General features: G+C 35.0%; 1 protein-coding gene across 1 annotated transcript in view; it reads left to right on the top strand.

The window, feature by feature from the left end:
* RTN4 (reticulon 4) overlaps positions 1 to 26,697 on the top strand; it is a 66,654-nt gene that overhangs the window by 5,423 nt on the left and 34,534 nt on the right. The window contains exons 2-3 of the mRNA XM_082852364.1: positions 11,301 to 11,357; positions 12,042 to 14,438. Coding sequence (XP_082708490.1) covers positions 11,301 to 11,357; positions 12,042 to 14,438 — 2,454 coding nt within the window. The remainder of the gene's footprint in view (positions 1 to 11,300; positions 11,358 to 12,041; positions 14,439 to 26,697) is intronic.

The following is a 26,697-nucleotide window of genomic DNA, read 5'->3' as shown; positions in this document are numbered from 1 at the left end:
ATTGATGGTTTTTTGTTTCTTGGAATGGTGATTCTTAATTTTTAAGTTACTTTACTCATGTGTTCCCGTAACATTCTATTCTTACCTCATCATATGTATCATACTATATATATGGGAATGGTATGTTTACTCATTTCTGTTCACCAGACTATATGCTCCTTGAGGGAAGGGGCGGTATTACCTTTTTTCCTTGAGGAAAAGGACTGTATGACATTATATTTGCATTGCTGAGCACAGTGCCTTAGATATGGCATAGGCACTCAGATATTTGTTGAATGAATATAATATTATAGATGAATCCTGATCTATATTCTGTATCGTTCTAGCATTACTGCAATATTTTCTCTCAAATAAAAATCCCAAGTCTTGGGACTTGCCTGGCGGTCCGGTGGTTAAGACTCTATGCTTCCACTGTAGGGGGCATGGGTTCCATTCCGTGGTCAGGGAAGTTCTGCATCATGGTGTGGCCAAAAAGAAAAAAAATATCCCAACTCTTTTGAATTAAAGCATTAATTTATTTACATATACAAGGTATATGGATGTACCCTATTTTATTTAATCAGTCTCTTATTGATGGTTAATTAGGTTGTCTTTCAGCTTTTTCTGTTGTAAATAACATTGCTGTGAACACCTTTATATATACCTCTTTGCAAATACATGCATAGAAGTATATATATGTGTTGTAGGATATATGCGTTGTAGGATAAATTCATGTAAGTGGAATTATTGATCCAAAGGGTATATGCATTGAAAATGTTGGTAGATAATGCCAAACAATAGGTACTACTCCTACTCTTATAGTAGGAGCTGTAAGCTGCTAAATATTGGATTATCTTTTTAGCAGTCCCTGAGTCCTTTGCTTAGGTGGCCCTCTAGTTTAAAAAAAAACATTATATCTTTAATGACTTGTTCTTATTACCATAGATGAAGAAGGCTTATAAAGTTTTGTTGTTCAAACAGATTTGGCAATAGTCTGGTTATATTGGTGGTCCCTTGGAAGTTCAATATTAAGAAAAAACTAGCACACTTTTTTTTTTAACCAGGTTTAGGGCGGAGTACGGGGACAAAAAGATGAGTAGAGATCGTAGTTATGAGAGGTACATGTAGGAGATTAGGAACAAATACAAGCCCCCACCCGTAAAGTATTTTCTGCTGTCTTAAAACCAGAGGACTCTTGTGGTTGTACTATAGGGCCAATTATATATTTATGTTCCGTCAGCTGCCTTTGTGAAAAGAGAAAGAAAATCGCTTGTTTTTTCATCCCCAACTTTATAGACTGACTTGTAAATTTGACTAATTGGAAGGTGCCATTGTTAAATTTATTTATCTCGGTGTTCTGACAGCCCTAGGTGAAGCTGACCTAAAGCATTAAAAAATTTTTTTTAATCTACTGGAGTCTTTGGTTTCAGAAAAGAAGGGAATTTACTTGTTTAAAATTCTGTTCATCTTTGTTCTAAGGGGGTTTAAACCTATCATATAAATCTCTTTCACAAATAGCCTTTATAACTTTTCAGTCTCAACTAATCACCATCATTATTAAGTTATTGAGAGTTTTATTATTCTACTAAGTTCTCGATTCAGTTTGCTAATATTTTGTTAAAGAATTTTGCATGCCTGTGTAAGGAATATTTTTCTGTATTTTTATTTTCTTGTAATAGCCTTGTCTGGTTTTGGTATTAGTGCATAAGTCTGTGAAACATTTTGAGAAGTGCTTGCTCTTCCTTAATTTGCTGAAAGAGTTTCATAAGCATCCTTCGATGTTTATAGAATTTACTAATGACGCCATCTGGCCTTGGAGTTCTCTTTGTGGAGATGGTTTTAAATTATGGGTATTCTTTTTTTAAGTGATATAAGGCTATTCAGATTTTCTATTTCTGCTTGTGTCAGTTTTGGAAATGTATGCCATTCAAGGAACTTGACTATTTCATCTTGATGAGTGGACATCAAGGAATTTGTACGCTCACCTAAGTGTCTAATTTATTGGCATAAACTTGTTCATAATATTCTCTTATTTTTTAGGATTTATAGTGATAGTCCCTCTTTTATTTCCAATACTTATTTTTCTCTTTTTCTTGATCATTTTAGGGATTATCAATTCTATTGATCTTTTCAAGGAAACAACTTTTGGTTTCATTGATTTTTCTCTGTAGTTTGCATGTTTCCTATATCATTGATTTCTGCTGTTATTTATTTTCTGTTACTTATTTGGGTTTAACTTGCTCTTTTTCTGGTTTCCTTAGGTGGAAGCTTTAAACTTTGAATTTAACCCTTTTTTCTAAAAGCATTTAGAGCTATAAATTTCTCTCTAAGCATTGCTTTAGCTGTATCCTGCAGATTTCCATTATCATTTGATTTAAATTATTCTTTAATTTTTCTTGTGATACATTCTTTGATCCATGAGTTATTTAGAATTGTGTGTTTAATTTCCAAACATTAGGGCATTTTCCAGAATTCTATTTTACTGATTTCAATTTAATTCATGTGGTCAAAGAACATACGCTGCATGATTTCAGTCCTTTTAAATTTATTGAGATTTGCTTTATAGACCAGGAAATGGCTTATCTTGGTGTATGTTCCATGTGTACTTGAGAAGGATGTATATTTTGTTGTTGGTTGTAGTGCTCTATAAAAGTCAGTTCATTGGAGTGTTGTCTAAATCATCCATATCCTTGTTTATTGAGTGTGTGTGTTATGTGCATGTGTGTCCAGTCTATCAATTAACTGAGAGTTGAGTGTTAAATTTTTTAAATAATATTTGTAGATTTGTCCTTGTCTCTCTTTAGTTTTTGCTTCATGTACTTCCATTATACCTTTAGTGTTGTTATATCTATTTAGTGTTATGTCTGATTACTCCTTTTTCATTATCAAATGCCCCTCTTTACCTCTGGTAATCTCAAGATAATACTCCTTGTGTTTGAATCTACTTTTGCTCGACATTTGTATAGCCATTCCAGATTTTGTAGGATAAGTGCTTGGATCATATATCCTTTTACATTCTTTTACTTTTAATCTACCTGTGTTTTTATGTTTAAAGTGTGTGTCCTGTTAAGTGGCACATAGTAGGGTTTTTATCTAGCCTGAAAACCTCTGCCTTTTAATTGGGGCCGTTTACTACATTCAGTGTAATTTTTTTTTTTTTTTTGGCCATACGCGGGCCTGTCACTGTTGTGGCCTCTCCCGTTGCAGAGCACAGGCTCCGGGCACGCAGGCTCAGCGGCCATGGTTCATGGGCCCAGCCGCCCCACGGCATGCGGGATCCTCCCGGACCGGGGCACGAACCCGTGTCCCCTGCATCGGCAGGCGGATTCTCAACCACTGCGCCACCAGGGAAGCCCCCAGTGTAATTATTAATATGATTCACTTAAGTCTATTTAAGTCTGTGGCGTGTGGGATCCTCCATTGCGGTGCGTGGGCTTCTCTCTAGTTGTGGCGTGTGGGTTTAGTTGCCCCACAGCATGTGGGATCTTAGTTCCCCCACCAGGGATTGAACCAGCGTCCCCTGCATTGTAAGATGGATTCTTAACCACTGGACCACCAGGGAAGTCCCCATTTAAGTCTCTTTTCTCTTTGTCCCATCTGCTTCTGTTTTTTTTGTACTTCTACATATTCCTTCCATCCTTTGTGCTTTTATTGTCTTACATTTTACTTCTACATATATTATTATATATTGTAATTATTTAAGCTTCAAAAGTCAGTTGTTTTTTTTTTTTTTATTCCTAGGTATTTTATTCTTTTTGTTGCAGTGGTAAATGGGAGTGTTTCCTTAATTTCTCTTTCAGATATTTCATCATTAGTGTATAGGAATGCCAGAGATTTCTGTGCATTAATTTTGTATCCTGCTACTTTACCAAATTCATTGATTAGCTCTAGTAGTTTTCTGGTAGCATCTTTAGGATTCTCTATGTATATTATGTCATCTGCAAACAGTGACAGTTTGCTTCTTTCCAAATTTGTATACCTTCAAAAGTCAATTATTCTTGAAGGAAATTAAGGTATGAGAATACTTTGTATCTACTCATATATTTACCATTTCTTTAAAGAACTTAGGGAATGAGAATATTTTGTATCTACACATACATTTGCCATTTCTGCCCTTCATTCCTTCATGAAGATTTGGGTTTCTATCAGGCATCTTCTTCCTTCATTGTGAAGAACTTCATTTAACATTTCTTATTGTGCAGGTCCCTTGGTGATGATTTCTTTCAGCTTTTGTTTTCAGCTTTTGTTTGTCTGTTAATATCTTAATTGAGCTTTACTTTTGAAGGATTTTTTGATGAATACAGTCAATTTTGTTATTTGTGGTGGTTATGGTCTATAAAGTCACAGAAAATACTGAATTAGCAGATACTGAATCATTGTCCCTAGGGGAAATACAGGGTTAGGTTCCTGTGAACCTTTAGTCATAACATTTTTGTTACTCGTCAGTATATAACTTTGTTTTAAGTGTGTTTCTATTTAAAGAAACATATTATTTGATATATATTGTAGACTCATTAACATTAAACTCATGGCTAACAGAACTATAACTCATGTCTGAATGAACCTTATCTAACACACGTTTCCTCTGTAAGGTACATCATAGCCTTCTTGCTGTTAAGAACACTAGACAGCACTTCAGCATTGTGCTTAGGGGCCATATCAGAATACCAACAGAAAGCACAGAAATGCAAACAGTAGGGCACTAAATAGACTGCTAAAAGAATACTTGTTTACTGTATGTGAGCTGAAACAAGAAGGAATAGGGTTGCCTTGTTTGACCTCACCTGGCAACATATGTTGGGGGACTGGAATGTATGGCTATTCTGCATGTGCCTGCGCTGTAAGTACTGATTTTGGGTTTATCAGTTTAGTGAGTAGGCCAGTTGGCAAATGAAGGAATCAGATTATGAGGGTTGACTGCATGCAATTCTAGGTTTGCAGTTTTTTTCATCATTTTAAAGAATGTTTTATTATCTTTTGGATTGTGTTGTTTTCAGTGAGAGGTCAGGTCATTCTTATTGTTTACCTGCCTTTTCCCTCTGTTTTTAAGATTTTTCTCTGTCTTTGGTTTTCAGTAGTTTGGCTTCTACAGTGTAGTTCTTTGTGGTTTTGTGTTTATCCTGCTTGTGGTTCATTGAGCTTCTTGGATCTGTGGGCTGGTATTTTCTATCACTATTTTCAAATTTTAGGCCGTTATATCTTAAAACTTTTTTTTCTTGTTTCAGTCATTATTGTCTTTGGGGGGACTCCAGTTATGTATGCATTAACTGCTTGATTATCTCATAGGTCATTGAGACTGTTCATTTTTTCCCCCAGCTTTTTGTTCTTCATGCTGTGCTTCAGTTTGGATATTTTCTCTCTGTTGCTCTTTAAGTTTATTGATCTTTTCTTCTCCATTGTCCAATCTACTTTTAAGCTCATTTGGTGAAATTTTCTTTAGATTAATGTAATTTTCAGTTACAGCATTTCCATTTGGTTCTTTTTCTAGCCCATGTTTTTCTACCAAGACTCTCTTTTCACTCATTATGTCTATCTTTTACTGTACATACTTAGGAATTTTTAAAAGCTGTTTAAATTTCCATTTTAATATTCATTAATCCAACATTTACACTATTTCTTTTTGTTTATATAGGCTGTTTTTTCTTATTTATGCTCAAATTTTCTTCTTTTCATGTCCAGTAGTTTTTTATTTTATACTGCTTGTCATGGATGTGGTGATAGTTTTGTTCTGGAAGGCAATTGATTTGCTGGCAAATCACCTTGATCTTTTTTAAGTCTTGACTTTAAAGTTAGGGTGGGTATAGAGCAGTGGCTGGCTGACTTTTTCTTTAAGGGCAAAGTAGTAAATATTTTAGGCTTGTGGGTCGTACAGGTTCTATCTAACTGCTCATGTTTGCCATTATAATGCAGAAGTAGCCATAGACAATACATCACATGAATGGACATGACTTTCTCCCAATACAACTTTGGCCCATGAGCCATGTTTTGCTGACTCTTGGTCTAGAGTATCCCTTACTTTAGGGTTATAGTAGTCCCACTCTTAAGGTGTACCTTTTCTGGAATCTCACTTTTATGCTTGGGGTGTTTATGAGATCTCTCCACTCTGACTGGCCAGAATTTTAGGTCAGGTCTTCCAGAACAGTCTGGCCTCCAGAATATCCATTCAGCTCACAACTCTATCATAGATTTGTCTGCTGGGTCTTGGTAAGTCTTGTGATCTATATGTGCAGCATTGTATTCAGCCAAATGTTTAAAGGGAACATCTATCTAGATTTCTGGAGCACCTTTTCTTTGAAACTTTCCTTTGTATGTCACCCTGCCCCACAAATCCCAGACAACTCAACAGCTTCCTCTGCTCACCAAGAGCGCAGTATCCTTGGGCTCCTCTGCCATGAGCTGTTGACAGAAAGTGCTTTCAGATGGAAAGCCAGGGCATTCCTCTGGTGTGCTTCCCTCTTCTCAGGAATTACACTTCTGCCTGTGGTCCAGTGTCTCAGGACAGTTGCTTCATATATTTTGCCCAGTTTTATAGTTGTTTATGTTGGAAGGGTTAGTGTGATAAAATTACTTTCATGGCTAGAAGCAGAGGTTCTTCTCTATGATTTTAAAGTGCAGTTTATTTTTCTTGTTTTATAAATTAGATATGATTTTACTGACCACTTACTTTTTTTTTTAAGTTTATTTTATTTATTTATTTACGTTTGGCTACGTTGGGTCTTTGTTGCTGCGTGTGGGCTTTCTCTAGTTGCGGCGAGCGGGTGCTACTCTTCGTTGTGGTGCGTGGGCTTCTCATTGCGGTGGCTTTTCTTGTTGCAGAGCATGGGCTCTAGGCACGCGGGCTTCAGTAGTTGTGGCTCGCGGGCTCTAGAGCACAGGCTCAGTAGTTGTGGCCCATGGGCTTAGTTGCCTCGGGGCATGTGGGATCTTCCCGGACCAGGGCTGGAACCCGTGTCCCCTGCATTGGCAGGTGGACTCTTAACCACAGCGCCACCAGGGAAGCCCTGACCACTTATACTTTTGGTTGATAAACAGGTTTTGAAATGAACGTGTCAAGGAAAATACTCGGTATAAGAGTGTGTGGACATTGGTGAGATTGTGATAGCATATATATATTTTTTGAATTGACCAGTAGTAAATTCAAAACTGATAATGCCAGTTTTACTTTCTTGAAAAGTGATTTACTAAAAAAAAAAAAAATTTCTCCAGTGAACTTTAATTTTGCAACTGATTCTTGTGTGGTGGAAGTAATTAGCGTTCACAGTTTGTAGCCCTGAGGCAGTTAATCGAAACTTATATTCTAGTTTTAGGCTTAGGTAAGGAAAAGAATCTAGCATTAGGGCCAACATGAGGAATAGATCATTTGGAAATCTTTCATACTGTCATTATATGCAGTTCAGTGATTCTATTCATTTTACTGAGGGTAATAAGGAAATAAATATATATATGATTATAGTTTAAATTATTTTCTAGCTTTGTCATTAACTAAGCTATGTGACTTTGAATAAGTTGCTTTATTTTCTGAGCTTAGGTACCTGGAAATGTAGAAGATTAACAAAAATAAGGTAAGAATGAGTAGGTTTTACAAAGAGAGTTAGTGAGGCTGAATATGGTGAATTTGAGCATTAGTGGATGTCAGCATTCATATGCAAGAGGGGGAAGCATGGGTTTGGTTAGGAAGAAGTTTATTTTGTTAGCATAGATGACATGTAAGGAGATGTTGAGATAAGCTTAGACAGTTAAATTGGGGCCATATAGTGCAGGGCCTTATATATCTGACTAAGAATTTTTGGTGTAATTCAGTATGTAACTGGGAGCTTTTAAATGTTTTCGAGCAAGAAAAATGTATAGACTTGTCCTTTTTGATGGCTGTAGAGGAGAGACGTAATAGAGTTCTGGCTTCCCTTTTGCCTATTTAGTGAAAACTTGTTTTTTTTTTTGTAATATGACATTATGTTTTTACTTAGTGTGGATATATATAATTAAGTCCTTAATATTTATTGTTTCTTCTGGCTGTCTGTTCAAATAGTACAAATGAGATTGATGATTAAGGTTTTAATTTCGTTCAGTAGTTAGAATTTGGCATTATGAGTAGATCATAGAAAGAAGGGGAGTTGTTTACCGTTTTTGTAAGCCCAGTAATGTAAGTGTATGTGTAACATATCTCAGTAATTCAGAACATTTTATTTTTTACTTAATATAGCATCCCTTATTATAAAATAGTTTATTCACTTGTGAAAGTGAGGGTCTTGCAGAAAAAGGAAGATGAAAATCAGTAATTCTTTTTCAGAACAGGAAATAGATAATTTTTAGGTGTTTTAGCCTTAGAATTTGGTAGCTTTTGTGATATATAAGTATTGTTGATCAAAATTTTCTTTTGACATCGTTAATTTTATTAGTCATTTTCAAATTCTAAATTTATATAGTAAAGTCTAGAAAAGAAGTACTGCAGAGCAGTTAAAGGAAAGAGCATGGACTGGTAAACTATGGATTCAGTCTCAGATCCATCACTTTTTTTAGTTTTGTGACTCTGGGGAAGTTAGCCTTTTTATGCCTCTGTTTCCTCATCTGTGAAATCAAGATAACAGTAGTACCTATTTTACAGGGTGGTTTGGAGTATTAAAAGACCATGTGGGGCTTCCCTGGTGGCGCAGTGGTTGAGAGTCTGCCTGCCGATGCAGGGGACACGGGTTCGTGCCCCGGTCCGGGAAGATCCCACATGCCGCGGAGCGGCTGGGCCCGTGAGCCATGGCCACTGAGCCTGCGCATCCGGAGCCTGTGCTCCGCAACGAGAGAGGCCACAACAGTGCGAGGACCGTGTACCGCAAAAAAAAAAAAAAAAAAAGACCATGTGAAATCAATGTGCCTGGCCATCGTTAACATCTCTATAAATGTTGTTATATGGTGAAGTAAAAGCAAACAATCAGTCAAATATTTTGGATAATTACAGGGTATTTGCTGGGTGACTGTTTTTCTTGTTTCAGGAGCTCAAATTTATGGGGCTGATAAAGTAGGAATACGTAATTTATTATTGCACTCGTGCATAGGATACACCACATGAACTTGGGAGTTAGACCTATTCAAATCCTGGCTCTCTGGCCTCCTAGCTCTGTGACTTAGGGCAAATTGTTTCTTTTTTCCCCTTCCCTCCCTCACAACATTTTGAGGTAGTTACTCTTATTTGGCAAATGAGGAAATGAAGCACAGAAAGGCTAAGTAGTAACTTTCTCAGGGTTACACATTTATATTGTGTAATATGTGATGGATCTGGGGTTTGGACCCAGGCAGTTTGATCCCATGATTCATGATGGGCCTTAATAGGAGTCCCTGAGCAACTCTCTTCTTCTTGAAGGCAAAATGGTAATGACCTCTTCTGGATTTTTTTCTAAGTGCTTTTAGAAATGGAATACTTGTTTTGTGGCTAATTTTGGATTGAGTCTCATTTTACAAAATGAGGATTTATTTTTTTTTGGAAATTTGTGAATATTTCAACTACCAATTTATAAACTTTCTCACTTGACCAAGTGTCAGAATATAGTTTTTATTATAAGAGATATTCTGGTATTAGATACGCATAAGGATATATTTTTAAAAAATACTTCAAAATTTTGGCACAGTTTTAGATATAGTTTGGTTTCCCTCTGATTTTAACATGTTTCTAGTTCACTTTACAAGTAAACTGTCTCTAAATTAGTTGGCTTTTAACTATATTGTCTAGATGAAAAAGACAACCATTTTGTTAAGAATTTGCTTCCTTTTATTTAGGTGGAGCAGCTGTGTAATTATTTGGTTCTGCTCTTTGACCCCCAAATCTCCATTTGTACAACATTATAATTCATTATTTTAGCTGAAAGGAATTTTCAAATTGTCATTTTACAAACGAGAACTGTGTAATTTAACTAAGATTACATAACAAGTCATCTTTCAAAAGTGTGTGCACATATGTGTACATTTTATAAAATCTCATAAGGCAGTGTGTCTTACTGGTTTGGATGAGTGGCCCATTCAACCTGTTGTTCTAGGTTATAGGAGACTCTTTTAAATGGATTTCCCCTCTCCACCCCATCTAAGAATCCTTTAGATATGACATCATACCTAGTATGAATTTAAAATTTATGTGACATTATGAATTTAACTCTCCTACTCATCAAAAGGAATACCCTTGGAAGACAAGTTCCATGTTCATGATAGCCACATCTCTGATTTCTTTTTTTTTTCTATTAATCAGCCTTGTCTAGCTTGTTCTTCCAGATAGAAGTGTCCAAATTTATTAGGTCCTCTACACTAAAGGAATACCTCCTGTCATCTCTCAGACTGTTTCACATTGTCTTTTGCTAGAGCCCTTTCTCTAGTATAAACCACAGAAGATCTTTAGCTCAAGATCTCCCAACTGCAGGTATAAAATGACATTGTACAAGGTTAATATACCAATATATAGTGTATTAGTTGACTTGGGCTTCTATACCAAAATACCATAGACTAGGTGGCTTAAACAACAGAAATTTATTTCTTACAGTTCTGAAGGCTGGGAAGTCTAAGATCAAAATGTGGGCAAGTTAGGTTTCATTCTGAGGCCTCTTTTCTTGGCTTATAGGTTGCTGCCTTCTGTGTGCTCACGTGACCTCTTCCTGTGACCATGGTCCCACCCTCATGACCTCATATATTCCTAATTATTTCCGAAAGGCCCCATCTCCAAACACAACACATTGAACCTTAGGGCTTGAACATAATGAATTTTATGGGAAACACAAACATTCAATTTATAACATACAGCATATATTGGTTAAGAAAGTGAGCTCTGGAGTTGAATTGTCTGAGTCTCACTACTTATCTATTGAGTGAGTTACTTGTCTATCACTCTTTTTTTTTTAATCTGTTAAATGAGATATTAACAGCAACACTTGTAACATTAGAGTTGTAAGGAGTAAAATGAGTTCTTGCATCATGTAAATCACTTAGAATAACAAGTAGAGAATATGCATGATTTTCTGAAAGTGTTCTAAATTGAACATATACCAATAAAAAAAGATAAGAAGATTAGTATATTCAAGCCACTTTGGTTCATGCAGTTTCTTTAACATAAACATGTTTTTGCCTCTTGAAAAATGATAGGTTCTATAGATATCATTTAATCAATTTTATAATATATATTATAATTTAATCTGGGTTAATGGTACTACTTTTTCCTTTCCATCATGGCTTTTTCTCTGTAGATAAAGTTTTGTGTTAACTCATTACAAACTGAACCCCTTGCTTGTTCCTCTTTAGTCTCTTTCCAACTCTGTCTTTATTTCTGCTGAGGTTATATTCTATTTGTTTTTCAGATGAGACACTTTTTGCTCTTCCTGCTGCATCTGAGCCTGTGATACACTCCTCTGCAGGCAAGTTCTTTCTGCTAGCCTTTTATCCTCTGTGTATTCTAACTTTAATTCTTTAGTTATGTTCACTCTATGCTTAGTAGTTTGAATTTACTAAAAATAAGCATGGTTCCAAGAATGTTTATCTACTGACCAAGTTGAAATTTGCATTTTATATGCAGTGTCCAAGAGAGAAATGGGCAGAAACCTGATTAATAATTGGAAATGTGTAAGGAATTCTTGGCCCCTTGATTTATGTTTATATATTGACTGGTCATTTTTTCCAAGTACAGTTTATTTGCTTATAGCTGACAGGCTTTCATAGAAAAGAATGTCAGCCTATGACAGTTAATTATCCAGTGCCCTTTCTTTCTTATGCTGTCAAAACTCTCTTCTGAAATCCTCATTTCTTCCTCTGAGACTAGTTAGAGGTAGCTTTTCTCAGTTAATTGTACGTGAGGTTTTTCTCAAAGACTTGATGTCTTTGCATAGTATATAATAGCCTCTGTAGCCATGCACATGTTTTTTGACAGTAGCTTTAATTTTTCAATTATGATTCAGTCTACTTGATTATTATTTATTAACTAAATGTTCTTAGCATTTTAGTTAATAGTATTTACTAACAGTATTTTTGAATCTGTCATAAAACTTGCATTAAATCTGAGAACACTGGCATTCTCTAACTTTCCTTTCTGTCCATGGTCACAGAAAAAATTATGGATTTGAAGGAGCAGCCAGGTAACACTGTTTCTGCTGGTCAAGAGGATTTTCCATCTGTCCTGCTTGAAACTGCTGCTTCTCTTCCTTCCTTAGCTCCTCTCTCAGCTGCTTCTTTTAAAGAACATGAATACCTTGGTAATTTACCAGCAGTACTACCTACCGAAGGAACACTTCGAGAAATTTCAGATGAAGCTTCTAAAGAATTCTCAGAGAAGGCAAAAAAACCATTTGTAGACAGAGATTTACCAGAGTTTTCAGAATTGGAATACTCAGAAATGGGATCATCATTCAGTGGCTCTCCAAGAGCAGAATCTGCCATAACAGTAGCAAATCCTAGGGAAGAAATAATTGTGAAGAATAAAGATGAAGAAGAGGACTTAGTCAGGAATAACATCCTTCGTACTCAGCAAGAGTTACCGATAGTCCTTAGCAAATCAGTTAAAGAAGAGGATAGAGTTATGTCTCCAGAAAAAACAAAAGATAGTTTTAATGAAAAGGGAATTGTAGCAGAAGCTCCTATGAGGGAGGAATATGCAGACTTCAAACCATTTGAGCAAGTATGGGAAGTAAAAGATACTTATAAGCAAGATAGTGATGTTTTGGCTGCTGGAGGTAATATAGAGAGCAAATTGGAAGGTAAAGTGGATACGGAACGTTTTTCAGATAGCCTTGAACAAACAAATCGTGAAAAAGATAGTGAAAGTAGTAATGATGATACTTCATTTCCTAGTACACCAGAAGCTATAAAAGATGGTTCAGGAGCATATATCACATGTGCTCCCTTTAACCCTTCAGCAAACATTTTTCCCTTGTTGGAAGATCATACTTCAGAAAATAAGACAGATGAAAAAAAAATAGAAGAAAAAAAGGCCCAAATTGTAACAGAGAAGAATGCTAGTGCCAAAACATCAAACCCTTTCCTTGTGGCAACACAGGATTCTAAGACAGATTATGACACAACAGATCATTTATCAGAGGTGACTGAGGAAGTAGTGGCAAACATGCATGAAGGTCTAACCCCAGATTTAGTACAGGAAGCATGTGAAAGTGAATTGAGTGAAGCTACAGGTACAAAAATTGCCTTTGAAACAAAAATGGACTTGGTTCAAACTTCAGAAGCTATGCAGGAGTCACTTTACCCTGTAGCACAGCTTTGCCCATCCTTTGAAGAATCTGAAGCTACTCCTTCACCAGTTTTGCCTGACATTGTCATGGAAGCACCATTAAATTCTATAGTTCCTAGTGCTGGTGCTTCTGCAGTGCAGCTCAGTTCATCACCATTAGAAGCTCCTCCTTCGGTTAATTATGAAAGCATAAAACTTGAGCCTGAAAATCCCCCACCATATGAAGAGGCCATGAATGTATCACTAAAAAAAGTATCAGGAATGAATGAAGAAATTAAAGAGGCTGAAAGTATTAGTGTAGCTGTTCAAGAAACAGAAGCTCCTTATATATCTATTGCATGTGATTTAATTAAAGAAACAAAGCTCTCTACTGAAACAACTCCAGATTTCTCTAGTTATTCAGAAATAGCAAAAGTTGCACAGCTGGTGCCCACTCATTCTGAGCTAGTTGAAGATTCCTCACCTGATTCTGAACCAGTTGACTTATTTAGTGATGATTCAATTCCTGAAGTTCCACAAAAACAAGATGAAGCTGTGATACTTGTAAAAGAAAATCTCATTGAAACTTCATCTGAATCAATGATAGAACATGAAAATAAGGAAAAACTTAGTGCTTCACCACCACCTGAGGGGGGAAAGCCGTATTTGGAATCTTTTCAGCCCAATTTAGGTACCACAAAAGATACCTTATCATCTAATGAAGTTTCAACATTGATCCAAAAGGAGAAAATTCCTTTGCAGATGGAGGAGCTCAATACTGCAGTTTATTCAAATGATGGCTTATACATTGCTAAGGAAGCAAAAATAAGAGAGAGTGAAACATTTTCAGATTCATCTCCAATTGAGATTATAGATGAGTTCCCTACATTTGTCAGTTCTAAAACAGATTCTTCTCCTACATTAGCCAGGGAATACAGTGACCTAGAAATATCCTACAAAAGTGAAGTTGCTAGTGTCCAGGATGGAGCTGGGTCGTTGCCTTGCTCAGAATTACCCCATGAAGTTTCTGTCAAGAGTGTACAGCCTAAAGATGAAGAAAAAGTTCATGTCCCAGATGAATTCTCCAAAGATAGGGCTGATATTTCAAAGGTGCCCTTACTGCCTCCAGATGTTTCTGCTTTGGATGCTCAAACAGGGATAGGCAGTATAGTTAAACCCAAAGTTCTTGTGAAAGAAGCTGAGAAAAAACTTCCTTCTGGTACAGAAAAAGAGTACAGACCACCATCTGCTATGTTTTCAGCAGAGCTGAGTAAAACTTCAGGTAATCAATCCATACCTTATTTTGTGCTTTCTTGCCACCTTTTGACCTATGGAACATTCCACTACATTTTGTGTAGTATGTTACATTTATAGTGTCTGATATATCACATTGATAAGAATTCTTTTTACTGTCTCAGTTTAAGATTTTAGTGCTTTTTCTAGCCTTCTTGCACTCATCACGCATCCTTGCTCTTAGCTTTTCCACACAATTATTTGTTGGTCATTTTTATGCACCATGGAACTAGAAAAAACTTTTTTTAGAATTGGCTTCAGTGTCTGTTCCCTTCTTTTGCTTTAGTGTTTCCTGATAGCATGAAGAGCAAGAGGTATTAAAACAAAATATTTTCAGATGTGTTTACTTTTGTTTTCCCAGAAATATCTTCATTTAAAAATTTTGACGAAAGAACATTTCTGTTACCTGTTTCTGATCTTTCAATATAATGCAATAATTTCCAGTAAAAGGTATAAAGTTAAGCATATTGAGTATTAGACGTTTTGTTGAAAAGTATAAATTGAGGTATGCTATTTTTAATTCTCCTGAAAAGTACTAATTCTCATTTTTTTCTTTTGACTCTACACTTCCCACATATCTGATTTGTGTAAAGTGATTTGTACATGTGTTTTTTATTTAGCATTCTAATTTAGATGATTACTGTGTATTTACTGAATATACTTATGCATTGGAGATAGGTAGTACTGGTGGCAGAGACCAGTTTAGAGTTGCTGTAATTGAAGAAAGAGGAAATTATGAACGTAAGGCAATGGGATGAGCATGGAGACATAGTACTTAGTGTTTGATTGGAATTGGACCTGAAGGTTAAGGGGAGGAGTTAAAGCTTACTCTAGGAAACCTGGGTTTCTTGTATGTGCAGATACATGGCAGTATGAGAAACTGAGTTAGGAAACATGAGAAAATAAAGTGGGAGAAAATAAAAAACTCAGTTTTGAATATATTGTAATTAAGGTACCTATGAGACATCCAAGAATGATGGGTATTAAACATGAAGCTCTTGAGAGAGACCTTGACCGTATGTGTGTATTTACCATGGGCTCAGAGATTGTAATTAAAGCCACAGACATTAACTAGGGGGAGCCGAGGGAAGAGGAAGATTTAAAGTTGGAGGAATTGATCAACATTATCAAATACTAGAGAGCTCAGTTAAGATAAGGATTGAGAATTTGTCAGAAGGGAGGGAAGGTGTTATAATGGTAATCCCTATTCTCAGATGGTTAACGATTTTCTACATCCTTGATTATGATATATTTAGGTATTTTAAAAAATTTTCTGATTCTTATTACTGAATCAGATTCAGTAATTCTGATTCTTATTCTTATTTAAACCTGAAAGTATTGATAAGTATTAAATAATAAATAAAACTTGCTCAGATAATTTATTATCTCCTGTTTGTTTCCCTTGTTTTCTTAAAATGAAATTTGTAGGCAGAATTCAATTTTAATTTTGGGAAGAAAGGCTGATTTTGTAAGGGAGATGAGCAAGGTATTATTGATGCAGACATTGATGCCTTATTGATAGTTTTGGATAAAATTTGTTATGAGAAAAATGAATACTAGTCTTCTCCCTTAATAAGGGTATTTTATCAAACTGTATTCTTTTTTTTTTTTTGACCACGCCATGTGGTTTGTGGGAGCTTAGTTCCCCAACCAGGGATTGAACCCAGGTCACAGCAGTGAAAGCACCGAGGTCTAACTACTGGACCACCAGGGAATTCTGTCAAACTGTATTCTTAACAATGAAATGTAAATACTGGTTTTTCTCAGTTCATAATTATGAACATTGATTCTGTTTTTCCTTTCACTGTACGTCATTATTTAGAGGCTCAGCGTTTCATATATGTTTTTATTTACTTTTAAAAAAATTTGTGGCTAAAGATTTATGCTTTCAGTACCCTGATGGTTTCCATTTTTGTTTAAAATATATTATCACTGGCACTTTAATTTTTCACTTTCCACTCATTTTAAATATAAATGTATAATTACAATATTCTAATAATTGCTTAAATTTATACTACTAAATACAGACCCAGATAGTGAAACTACTGAAAAGAATAGTTAACTGATAGGGAGCACTACCAGATGACAGCTGAAATCTTTTTCTCAGATGATGCATGGAAGTCCCAGTTTGGCATATAATGACAGTTTAGGGATATAAGTGTATGATTGGAAGTGGAAGATCATCAACACATACTAAGGGCACAGAGAGGCTGTCTCTACCTTGGAATATTAGGAATGGCTTCACAAAGAGATGCTTCTATAAAAGCTACAGTTAGCAAATGTGAGTAAACACATAGACCTGTTCATTTATATAAATATAATAAAAGTTTTCCAGACCCTGTTTTGGTATTTTTGGGGCAGGTGGGTATGTGTGGGTATTATGGTCAGTATGTAGAAACTGAAGCTATTCAAGCTATTCACTTGAAGCTAGGGACATAGATGGATTTGAGACTGGCCATGGGTGACTCAGTGAAAAGAAACATTCAGGTTTATTCAGAACTAAACTGAAAGACCAATCTATGCTAAAGGAGGGTTTATGATACATTGGATGCTAAATTTTTCTCTGACTGGAATTAAGCAGAATTTTTTTTAAACTTATGGTCTCATTTAGAGAGTTTCTTTTAAAAAAAGGATGATTGCTTTTTTAAAATTAATTTTCATTTGGAAATAAGTTCAAACTTAAAAACAATTGCAAAAATAAAAGTAGTACAAAGAATGTCTTATACTCTTCATCTAAATTTACTTACTAACATTTCTCCATTTACATTATTATTTATGATCTCTCTTTTTATAGATAACTAGACAATGGATACATAGATACAGTATATCCTTTTTTTCTTGAACCATTTGAGACTAAGTTATATACATTCTGTTTTACCCCTAGTTTAAAAAGGGATATTCTCTTACATAACCTCAGTACAGCTATTAACTTTCTAAATTTTACATTCATTCAATACTTTTTTCTAATCTACCATCCATATTCTAGTTGTGTTAGTTGACCTAATAATGTTCTTTGTAGTGTCCTGTACTACAAGGTCCAGTCTAGTGCCAGGTTTTGCATTTAGTTATGTTACCTTTGGCTCCTTTAATCTGGGACATTTCCAGTCTTTATCTCTTACGATTGTAACATATTTAAAGAACACAGGCCCTTCCCTTCTTCCTTTTTAATAGAAAGTTCCTTGTTTTGCGTTTTGTCTAATGTTTCTTAGTGATTAGATTAAGTTTGTGGATTCATGGCCAAAATGAAGATAATGTAGTGCCCTGCTCATAGCAATCTGGAGGTACCTACTATTCATCAGTCCCTCATTGATGAGGTTTAATTTACACCATCTGGTCAAGGTGGTTCCTGATTTCCTTATTGTATAATTACTATCTTTCTTCCTTCCTGACAACTAATAAGCAGTCTGATGGGTGACACTTCAAGACCATGTAAATATCCTGCCCTCCATCAAAATTCCCTCCCTAGATTTAGTATCTATTGATGGTTCTTGATTGATTTATTCTTTACCATTAAGTTTGCAAAAGATGATTTTTCTGTTCTAATACTTCCTCCACGTTTATCAATCAACCCTGGCATTCTACTCTTAGCAAGAGCTCTCCTTTTCCATTAATTAACTATTTAATTATCAGTATGGATTCATGAATTTCTCTTTTCCCCCCAATGGTTCATAATTCATTACTGTACTTATTTTGGTTGTCAATGGTCACAGATTTGGAGGGCTCCCCTTCAAATTGGCTCAAGGACATGCAGCTGTCCTTTTTTTTTTTTTTTTTTGAGTGGAGAGGGAAGCACTTCTTACTTTCTAGCATAACGAAATGTTGTAGGCTCATCTTTTGCCCACTCTGTCCCAGCCCTGAAGTCAGCAGTTTCTCCAAGGATCCTTGATTCCTTTCAGTGATCAAGAGCTGGATGCTAATTGTACTTTGCTCCTCTGGGGTCTTTCCATTTTAGCCCTTCCAGTGGACCGAGGTAGGAAATACTTGTATACATACATACAAATAAACATACACATATTTATGAAATCATGTGTTTACATAGATACCTCCAAATCCAAAACATTCCCAGAGGACTATTTCTTTCTTCCCCCATTTCACATTTATTTGTATGTTCCTTCTATAGTGAGAACCTGGCTTCTAACACTACCAATACATTTATTAATTTGTTTAATCCTTGAGTACATCTAAAATAGTTTTAGAATGTTTTATAATATCATTATAATAAACATAATAAAGGGTTCAGGTTTATTTTTCAAATCCACCTCCCTCAACCCTGCCCAGGTTACTCGGATTAGTTTTATTTTCCCTTTTCCTTCTACCTTCCCCCATCTTCAGTGTGGTTATAATACTCATTTGAAATAAACTTAGATTTGTTTCAGTTTGCTTTCAGTTTTAGGTTTTCTTTCTCTCTATTTAGGACATTTTTAAATTAAGAATTTTGAAAGGCTGAGAAAAGAACCTGAATTCTTTGCATTTTACCTAGAAAGGGGAGACTACCATTTATGGGAAATCTTTTAAGCACCAAGCATTTTCACATAGTCATCTCATTTAGTCTTCACCATAATCTGAAAGAAGGAATCATTTCATGGATGACAAAACCTAAATCTAGGGATGTTACGAAACTTTACCGAGGTTGCATATTATGTAGTAAGCACAGTACTTTTGAGCTTCTATTGTGTTCCAGACATTGGGCTAACTTACTTTTTTAAAAAAATTTTTATTGGAGTATAGTTGATTTACAATGTTGTGTTAGTTTCAGGTGTACAGCAAAGTGAATCAGTTACACATATATCCATTCTTTTTTAGATTCTTTTCCCATATGGGTCACTGCAGAGTATTGAGTAGAATTCCCTGTGCTATAGAGTAGGTCCTTATTAGTAATCTATTTTACATATAGTAGTGTGTATATGTCAGTCCCAATCTCTCAATTTATCCCCCCCCCTTACACTCTGGTAACCATAAGTTTGTTTTCTACGTCTGTGACTCTATTTCTGTTTTGTAAATAATTTGTACCATTTTATTTTGGTTAGATCACGTATAAGCAATATATGATATTTGTCTTTCTCTGTCTGACTTCACTCAGTATGATAATCTCTAGGTCCATCCATGTTTCTGCAAATGGCATTATTTCATCCTTTTTTATGGCTGAGTAATATTCCATTGTATATGTGTGCCACATCTTGTTTATCCACTCCTCTGTCGATGGACATTTAGGTTGCTTCCATGTATGGCTATTGTAAATGGTGCTGCAATGAACGTTGTGGGTGCATGTGTCTTTCTGAATTACAGTTTTCTCCAGTTATATGCCCAGGAGTGGGATTGCTGGATCATATGTTAGTTCTATATGTATTTTTTTAAGGAACCTACATATTGTTCTCCATAATGGTTGTACCAGTTTACTTTCTCACCAACAGTGTAGGAGGGTTCCCTTTTCTCCACACCCTCCCCAGCATTTATTGTTTGTAGTTTTTTTGATGATGGCCATTCTTACTGGTGTGATGTGATACCTCATTGTAGTTCTGATTTACATTTCTTTAATAATTAGTGTTGTTGATCATCTTTTCATGTGCTTTTCGCCATCTGTATGTCTTCTTTGAAGAAATGTCTATTTAGATCTTCCACCCATTTTTTGATTGTGGTGGTTGTTTTTTTGATGTTGAGCTGCATAAGCTGTTTATATATTTTGGAGATTAATCCTTTGTTGGTTGGTTTGTTTGCAAATATTTTCTCCCATTCTATGGGGTGTCTTTTTGTTTTGTTTATGGTTTCCTTTGCTGTGCAAAAGCCTTTAAGTTTCATTAGGTTCCATTTGTTTATTTTTGTTTTTATTTTCATTAGGAGGTGGATCAAAAAAGATCTTGCTGCGATTTATGTCAGAGAGTGTTCTGCCTGTTTTCCTCTAAGAGTTTTATAGTTTCTGGCCTCACATTTAGGTCTTTAATCCATCTTGGGTTTATTTTTGTGTATGGTGTTAGAGAGTGTTCTCATTTCATTCTTTTACATGTAGCTGTCCAGTTTTCCCAGCACCACTTATTGAAGAGACTGTCTTTTCTGTATATTCTTGCCTCCTTTGTCATAGATTAGTTGACTAACTTTCTTATTTATATTAGTTCTTATCCGATTCCACAAAGGAGATATTTTTTCCGACAAGTGAAGAACTGGGATGAGACCTAGGTTTTGTCCCCTTCACAGTTTTGGAGCAAGCAGTTATTGTCCTAAATAGCAGATGACCAGGGTGCTGCTGCTTTTATTACATACCTATTGTGTTGGGGGCATTAACCAGTGCAAGGCATTTTAAAAACGTCAGGAACATTGGTTACTGTGTACATTTTCTCATGTGGTCTTCTATAAGTAGGGATATTAGAATGAGGGTAACCTTCTGTTGCTTCCATGTGGAGACTGAATAACCCTATTGTTATTCAGCTGGACAGCTGCTGTCTTTGTTGTTGGTGGGTCATTGGTGAAGAAAGGTGCTAATGTCTCCCATTGAAACCACTGAGATCTTGACTTAATGATAGTGATTGCTTAATACATGTTTGTTGGTTGCTTGGTTTGCCACTAGTGCACAGAACGTTTTAAGTTCATAATCATAGTATAGATTGTGTTTTGCTGACCTGTTGTAACTTGGTGAGTGAAGTGTAAACCAACCAGAAGTTAATTATTCATTATACTTAAAGTATGTGCTTTCCAGGAATAACCAAATAGTATTGCCATAATAAAGAACTCGCTGAAAAATGGCCCATTTATCTAGGTAAAGAATTAAAAATTATCCTTTGCCAATTTATAGATACTTCTTAAATGTGTTCATGAATAAGAACTTTCTTTTGATGATGTTTATAACTTAAAACATTTTTCTTATATTAATTTTAAAAATTGATTGTATAGCTTTTGGGCTTTCTCAGTAAAGCATTATAGATATTAAGTATTTTGTTAAAATACATTTTTAGTGAGCATATATAGGATGCTTCTTGAATATTATTAGTTGGGTTTTGATTAGGACAGTGAGCAGTTAATCTGATGAAAGTAGAAATTTAAGTACCCTGAAAAATGAAAATGTTTAATCTAACACATTGAGTAGAATTATCTTTAACTGGAAGGCTTTGAGTAAATATAAGTGTAGCTAAATTAGAAACTGACTTATTAATAAGGAAATGATTATATTTACTCAAATGTTTGACATTGTCAAATTAGTGTGGATTTATTTAGTGCTTACTGTGGGTCCAATACAGATTGAAAATAAATATGAAATATGAACCTTTATAAAAGATAGATACTGCTACATATAATATGGTTGAAAGAACTTCATCTTGGGCATCTTACACACCTAAGATCTAATCCTGGCTTTTTTACTGGATTACTTTTTTAGCTGTATGACCCTGGGCAGATGTTTTAATCTATTTGAGCTTCAGTTAAATTTAGTAGTCAGAATTTCTCTCAGGGACCTGCTAACTGTCAGTGAAGTCAGGGTAGCAGTACATGAAGCAATCTGAAGTAATATATGCTAATTGTACAAATTTGAGAAGTAGAGAAAAGCATTTAGATGACAAAAAAATTGTAATTGTATTGCCCAGACATAATCATTGCTAATATTTTAGAATATATTCTTCTAGTCTATTTCTATGCATATGGATACTTTATGAATGCAGTGAAAAAAAGTGTTTTTCCAAACTGGGATCATACGTTATATATTGTTTATTGCTTTACAAAATTCAGCAATATATTATATTGCACAATGCCAAAATTTCCATGTCTTTATTTTTCTGCTGTGTGATTATTTAATGTTTAGTGTTCCTTGGTATTGGATATATTATAATTTAATCAGTTCTCTACGATCCTTAGATTGTCTCCAGTTTTTTAAATTTATAAATAATGCTGTTATTAACCTCTTTATGTTTAAATATGTTGTACATATCTCCAAATTACTCTTTTCCATAAATTACTAGAAATAAAACCCTAGGAAATGGGTATGTACATTCTTAAGCGTTTTGACAAAAATTGGCTATCAGAAAACTTGTACTAATTTAAAAAATTTTTTATTGGAATATAGTTGCTTTACAACGTTGTGTTAGTTTCTGCTGTACAGCAAAGTGAATCACCTATACATATACATATATCCCCTCTTTTTTGGATTTCCTTCCCATTTAGGTCACCACAGAGCACTGAGTAGAGTTCCCTGTGCTATACAGTAGGTTCTCATTAGTTATCTATTTTTTACATAGTAGTGTATATATTGTCAATCCCGATCTCCCAATTCATCCCACCCACCCCCTTCCCCCTTAGTATCCTTACGTTTGTTCTCTATGTCTTGTCTCTATTTCTGCTTTGCAAATAAGTTCATCTGTATCATTTTTCTAGATTCCACATATAAGCTAATGATGTTTGTTTTTCTCTTTCTGACTTCACTTTGTATGACAGTCTCTAGGTCCATCCATGTCTGTACAAATGGCACAATTTTGTTCCTTTTATGGCTGAGTAATATTCCATTGTATATATGTACCACATCTTTCTTTATCCATTCCTCTGTTGATGGACATTTAGGTTGCTTCCACATCCTGGCTATTGTAAATAGTGTTGCAATGAACATTTGGGTGCATGTATCTTTTCAAACTAGTTTTCTCCGTTATATGCCCAGGAGTGAGATTGCTGGATCATATGGCAGTTCTATATTTAGTTTTTTAAGGAACCTCCATATTGTTCTCCGTGGTGGCTGTATCAATTTACATTCCCCCCAACAGTGTAGGAGGGTGCCCTTTTCTCCACACCCTTTCCAGCATTTGTTTATAGACTTTTTGATGATGGCTATTCTGACTGGTGTGAGGTAATACCTCATTGTAGTTTTGATTTGTATTTCTCTAATAATGACATTGAGCATCTTTTCATGTGCTTTTTGGCAATCTGTATATCTTCTTTGGAGAAACATCTATTTAGATCTGCCCACTTTTTGATTGGGTTTTTTTTTTTTTGATATTGAGCTGCATGATCTCTTTGTATATTTTGCAGATTAATCCTTTGTCACAACTTGTACTGATTTTTACCCTTCTAATGGAGTAAGACAACAACCCATTTCTCTATTGATCACCAACAATTAGTATTATTTATTAATATTGTTTTTTTAATCAGAAAATTTTGATAGCTAAGGACTTATACATTATACAAAATTCAAAAAGTACTATTACAGTAAGTCTTCTTCCTGTCTTAACTAAGCTGCCTAGTGCTCCTTCTTAGAGTCATTTACTAGACTTCTCATGTATCCTTCCAGACATTGTATACCTTTTTTTAAAAAAAAAAAAAGCCTTTACCAGTTTGATAGGTTAAAGTAGTTATCTTGCTGTTTCGATCTTCGATTATTAGTGAAGGTGAGCATGTTCCACATATTTATTGGCTATTTGTATTTCTTTTGTGAATTGCCTGTTCATACCCTTTGCCCATTTTAAAATTTAGAATCGCCTCTTTCTGATTTTTATGAGAGTTCTTTATATAGAGTGGATGCAAATCCTTGTCATGTTACAGTTTTCCCTTAGTTTTCTAAATAATTTTTATTTTACTTTGCATTTTGGTGGATATTTTCAGTTTTCACCTGGGAAAATTTATAACTTAATTTATTTACTAATTTATAGTTTCATTTTTATGTTTAATTCTGATCTGTTCAAAATTGATTTTGAATTCTGGTCAGAGATCATTTTATCCCACATGCCTTTCTGGTGTTGGAGTTGTTTTTCTATCCCCATCACACTCTGATAGTCCCCTAGTACCAGGCAACAATCCTAAGGAAGAGCCAGAAAATTGAGAACAGTTTTAGCCAGGTTGCATGCTTTGGGTTGGACAGTCAACGGTACTATGGGTGTTGGTGCCATCTAGTGTTGTAGATAGAAAACGATGTCTGTGGAATGCTCTGTAATTGACCATATGGAAATTCAGTTGGGCTGAGAAATTTAGTTGAGTTGTGGATATTTGCTTCACAGTAACAAATGACTTTGAAAATGACTTTATAAAAGGATTTTGAATTTTGACACATTGTACTGAATCAAACAAATGCTTGAATCATGCTATGATAAACATTATGAAATGACCTTAAAGATTCCCCCCAGCATGTACTTCAGTGAAAACTTAAAAGTTTTAAAAGATCTGTTCAAAACCCAATGACTATTAAATTTTTAAATTCCAGGTTTAAAAATGCTTTGGATCTTTTGGATTATCTGTGTATTTATTTTAGATTATAATATAAGAAATCAACATTTATTTAGTTCTCATTGAATAGTATCACTTTCAGTTTCTTTCTGTATAATTTTTAGTATGTATTTTATCAGCTTATATGGAATTGTTTATAGACCTTAAAATGCTCATTATATTTTGGTTATTTTTTAACTTGTCATTCATTTTCTAGACTAAAGTCTTTGTTCATGTCTTAATGTTCAATTCAGTAGTTAGTGCTGAAGTGCTGTAATTTAGTCCATAGAGGGCATTACGTTACAGCATATGGTATTAAACAGCATTATTTAATATCTTTCAGTAATGGGACATACGTTTAGTTTTATACTTTTGTATAGTTCAGAATAATTAAATTTTGAAGTAAGTTTAAAACTACTGTGTAGCTGTAATTTTTTTTTTTTATTAAAAAGTCCTGTTATCTGTTGCTGGAAAGTAGAAATAATTTTTTTAGCGATCAAGAATTGCATACAAGCAACCCCCAGTTTAGAGAGTAGCACTTTCAATCCAAATGACCACCTCTTTCTCACCTTATTTGCCTTCATTTCTAAACATTGTAAAGCAAACAAAGCAAAACAAAAACTTGAGTTTTTCTGGGGTTCAGAATTAGAGGAAGGAAAGAAATGGAAAAAGAGGAATATCTTGGGAGAGCTGCCCTGGGAGGTCTTAGAGTTTACATATTGTTGCCTATTCCAAAATACAGTCCTCTACTGTTGGAAATCCTGCCACTTAGGTACAACACACACACACACACACACACACACACACACGTTTATGAGAGTGTTATAGAGAAAGGAGTTTTTTATTCTTTAGTAGGACTTATTTTAATCATATAATTTTCCTGCTAATGAGGTAAGTGCACGAAGAAAATGAGAGTTTTGATCTGAGATATGAAGAGAAGAGAAATGTAGAGAGTGTAGGTAATTTTAGAGCATGGGTACTGTTTGGAAAGGAGTTAGGGGTGTGTTTGGGGTGGTTTTGGTCATTGGTTTTTGTCATGCTTTGGGGAGGTACTGGGTTTATGGACATTGAGGAATGAGAAGTTGCCAATCATGAACTCAGAACAGGTGATTTCAAAAGTTCAGTGTAAGGCTGATTTTGAGTTTAGGAAGAGAAGAATTCCCCCCTTCCCTACCCCCATGCACAATATGCAGTAGGACTTAGAATTCAGACAGCACTTTTATTTGCTTGTATTATAAATAAAGGAATCTTCTGTGCTCCTCTCCTTTGGAAGCCTTTACTTTTAAGGGAAAATAAGTTTCTATCCCAAATAATCAATGTGGTATATATATCTGCTCTATTTGAAAATTGTCCTTGAAATAATTTTTCATTTTTAAACAAAATGTTAAATATTTGAAGGAAAAGAAATAAGTTCTTAACAGATTTATGTTCTCTATTTGCCTGTTATCTTGGGATTTAATATGGAATAGGACCTGTAATCTACCCATATAAAATTTTTTCTCAGCTGGAGGAGAATAGAACTACAGTAACAAAGCACAGTAAAATGTGTGTGTGTGTGTGTGTGTGTGTGTGTGTGTGTGGTGGGGTGCTTCTTTTTAAAGAGGGTATTGGGTTATTGCCTAGAATTGAATGGCTTAATATATGCACTTTCTTAGATATGATTTACAGGCTTTGTTTCCTTGTGGTTTACTGGTTAAAAATTTTAGCATAATAATAGTAAATAGCTAGCACTTACGTAGAGCCACTTTTTATCAGGCACTGTCCTAAGGCCTTTTGCATACACAAACTCATTTGATCCTGTCATCACAATAAGCCTCGCCCAGTGGCTTTACATTTTTAACAGATTGGTCTCATCAGATTTTCAAATTTAAGCACTTTTTCCTTAGGTTACCAAACTTAAAACAACTCTAGTTTTAAAACTTTCTAAGGAAGAAATGGGCAAAATGTAAATTGATTTATCTTAGTTAGTTTTCCCTGTAAACTTAATAGCCTAAATTGCAAAGATCATAAAAGCTAAAGAATTAGATATTACTATGTAAGGTCTAATTTCAGGGCTCCTATTTTGACCTCTTAATCTGCCAGGG

The sequence above is a fragment of the Leucopleurus acutus genome, assembly GCF_964270905.1.
Source record: "Leucopleurus acutus genome assembly, chromosome: 12".
Classification (NCBI taxonomy): Eukaryota; Metazoa; Chordata; class Mammalia; order Artiodactyla; family Delphinidae; genus Leucopleurus; species Leucopleurus acutus.
Note: the sequence above shows the minus strand (reverse complement) of the source record. Positions and strands in the feature narration are given on the sequence as shown.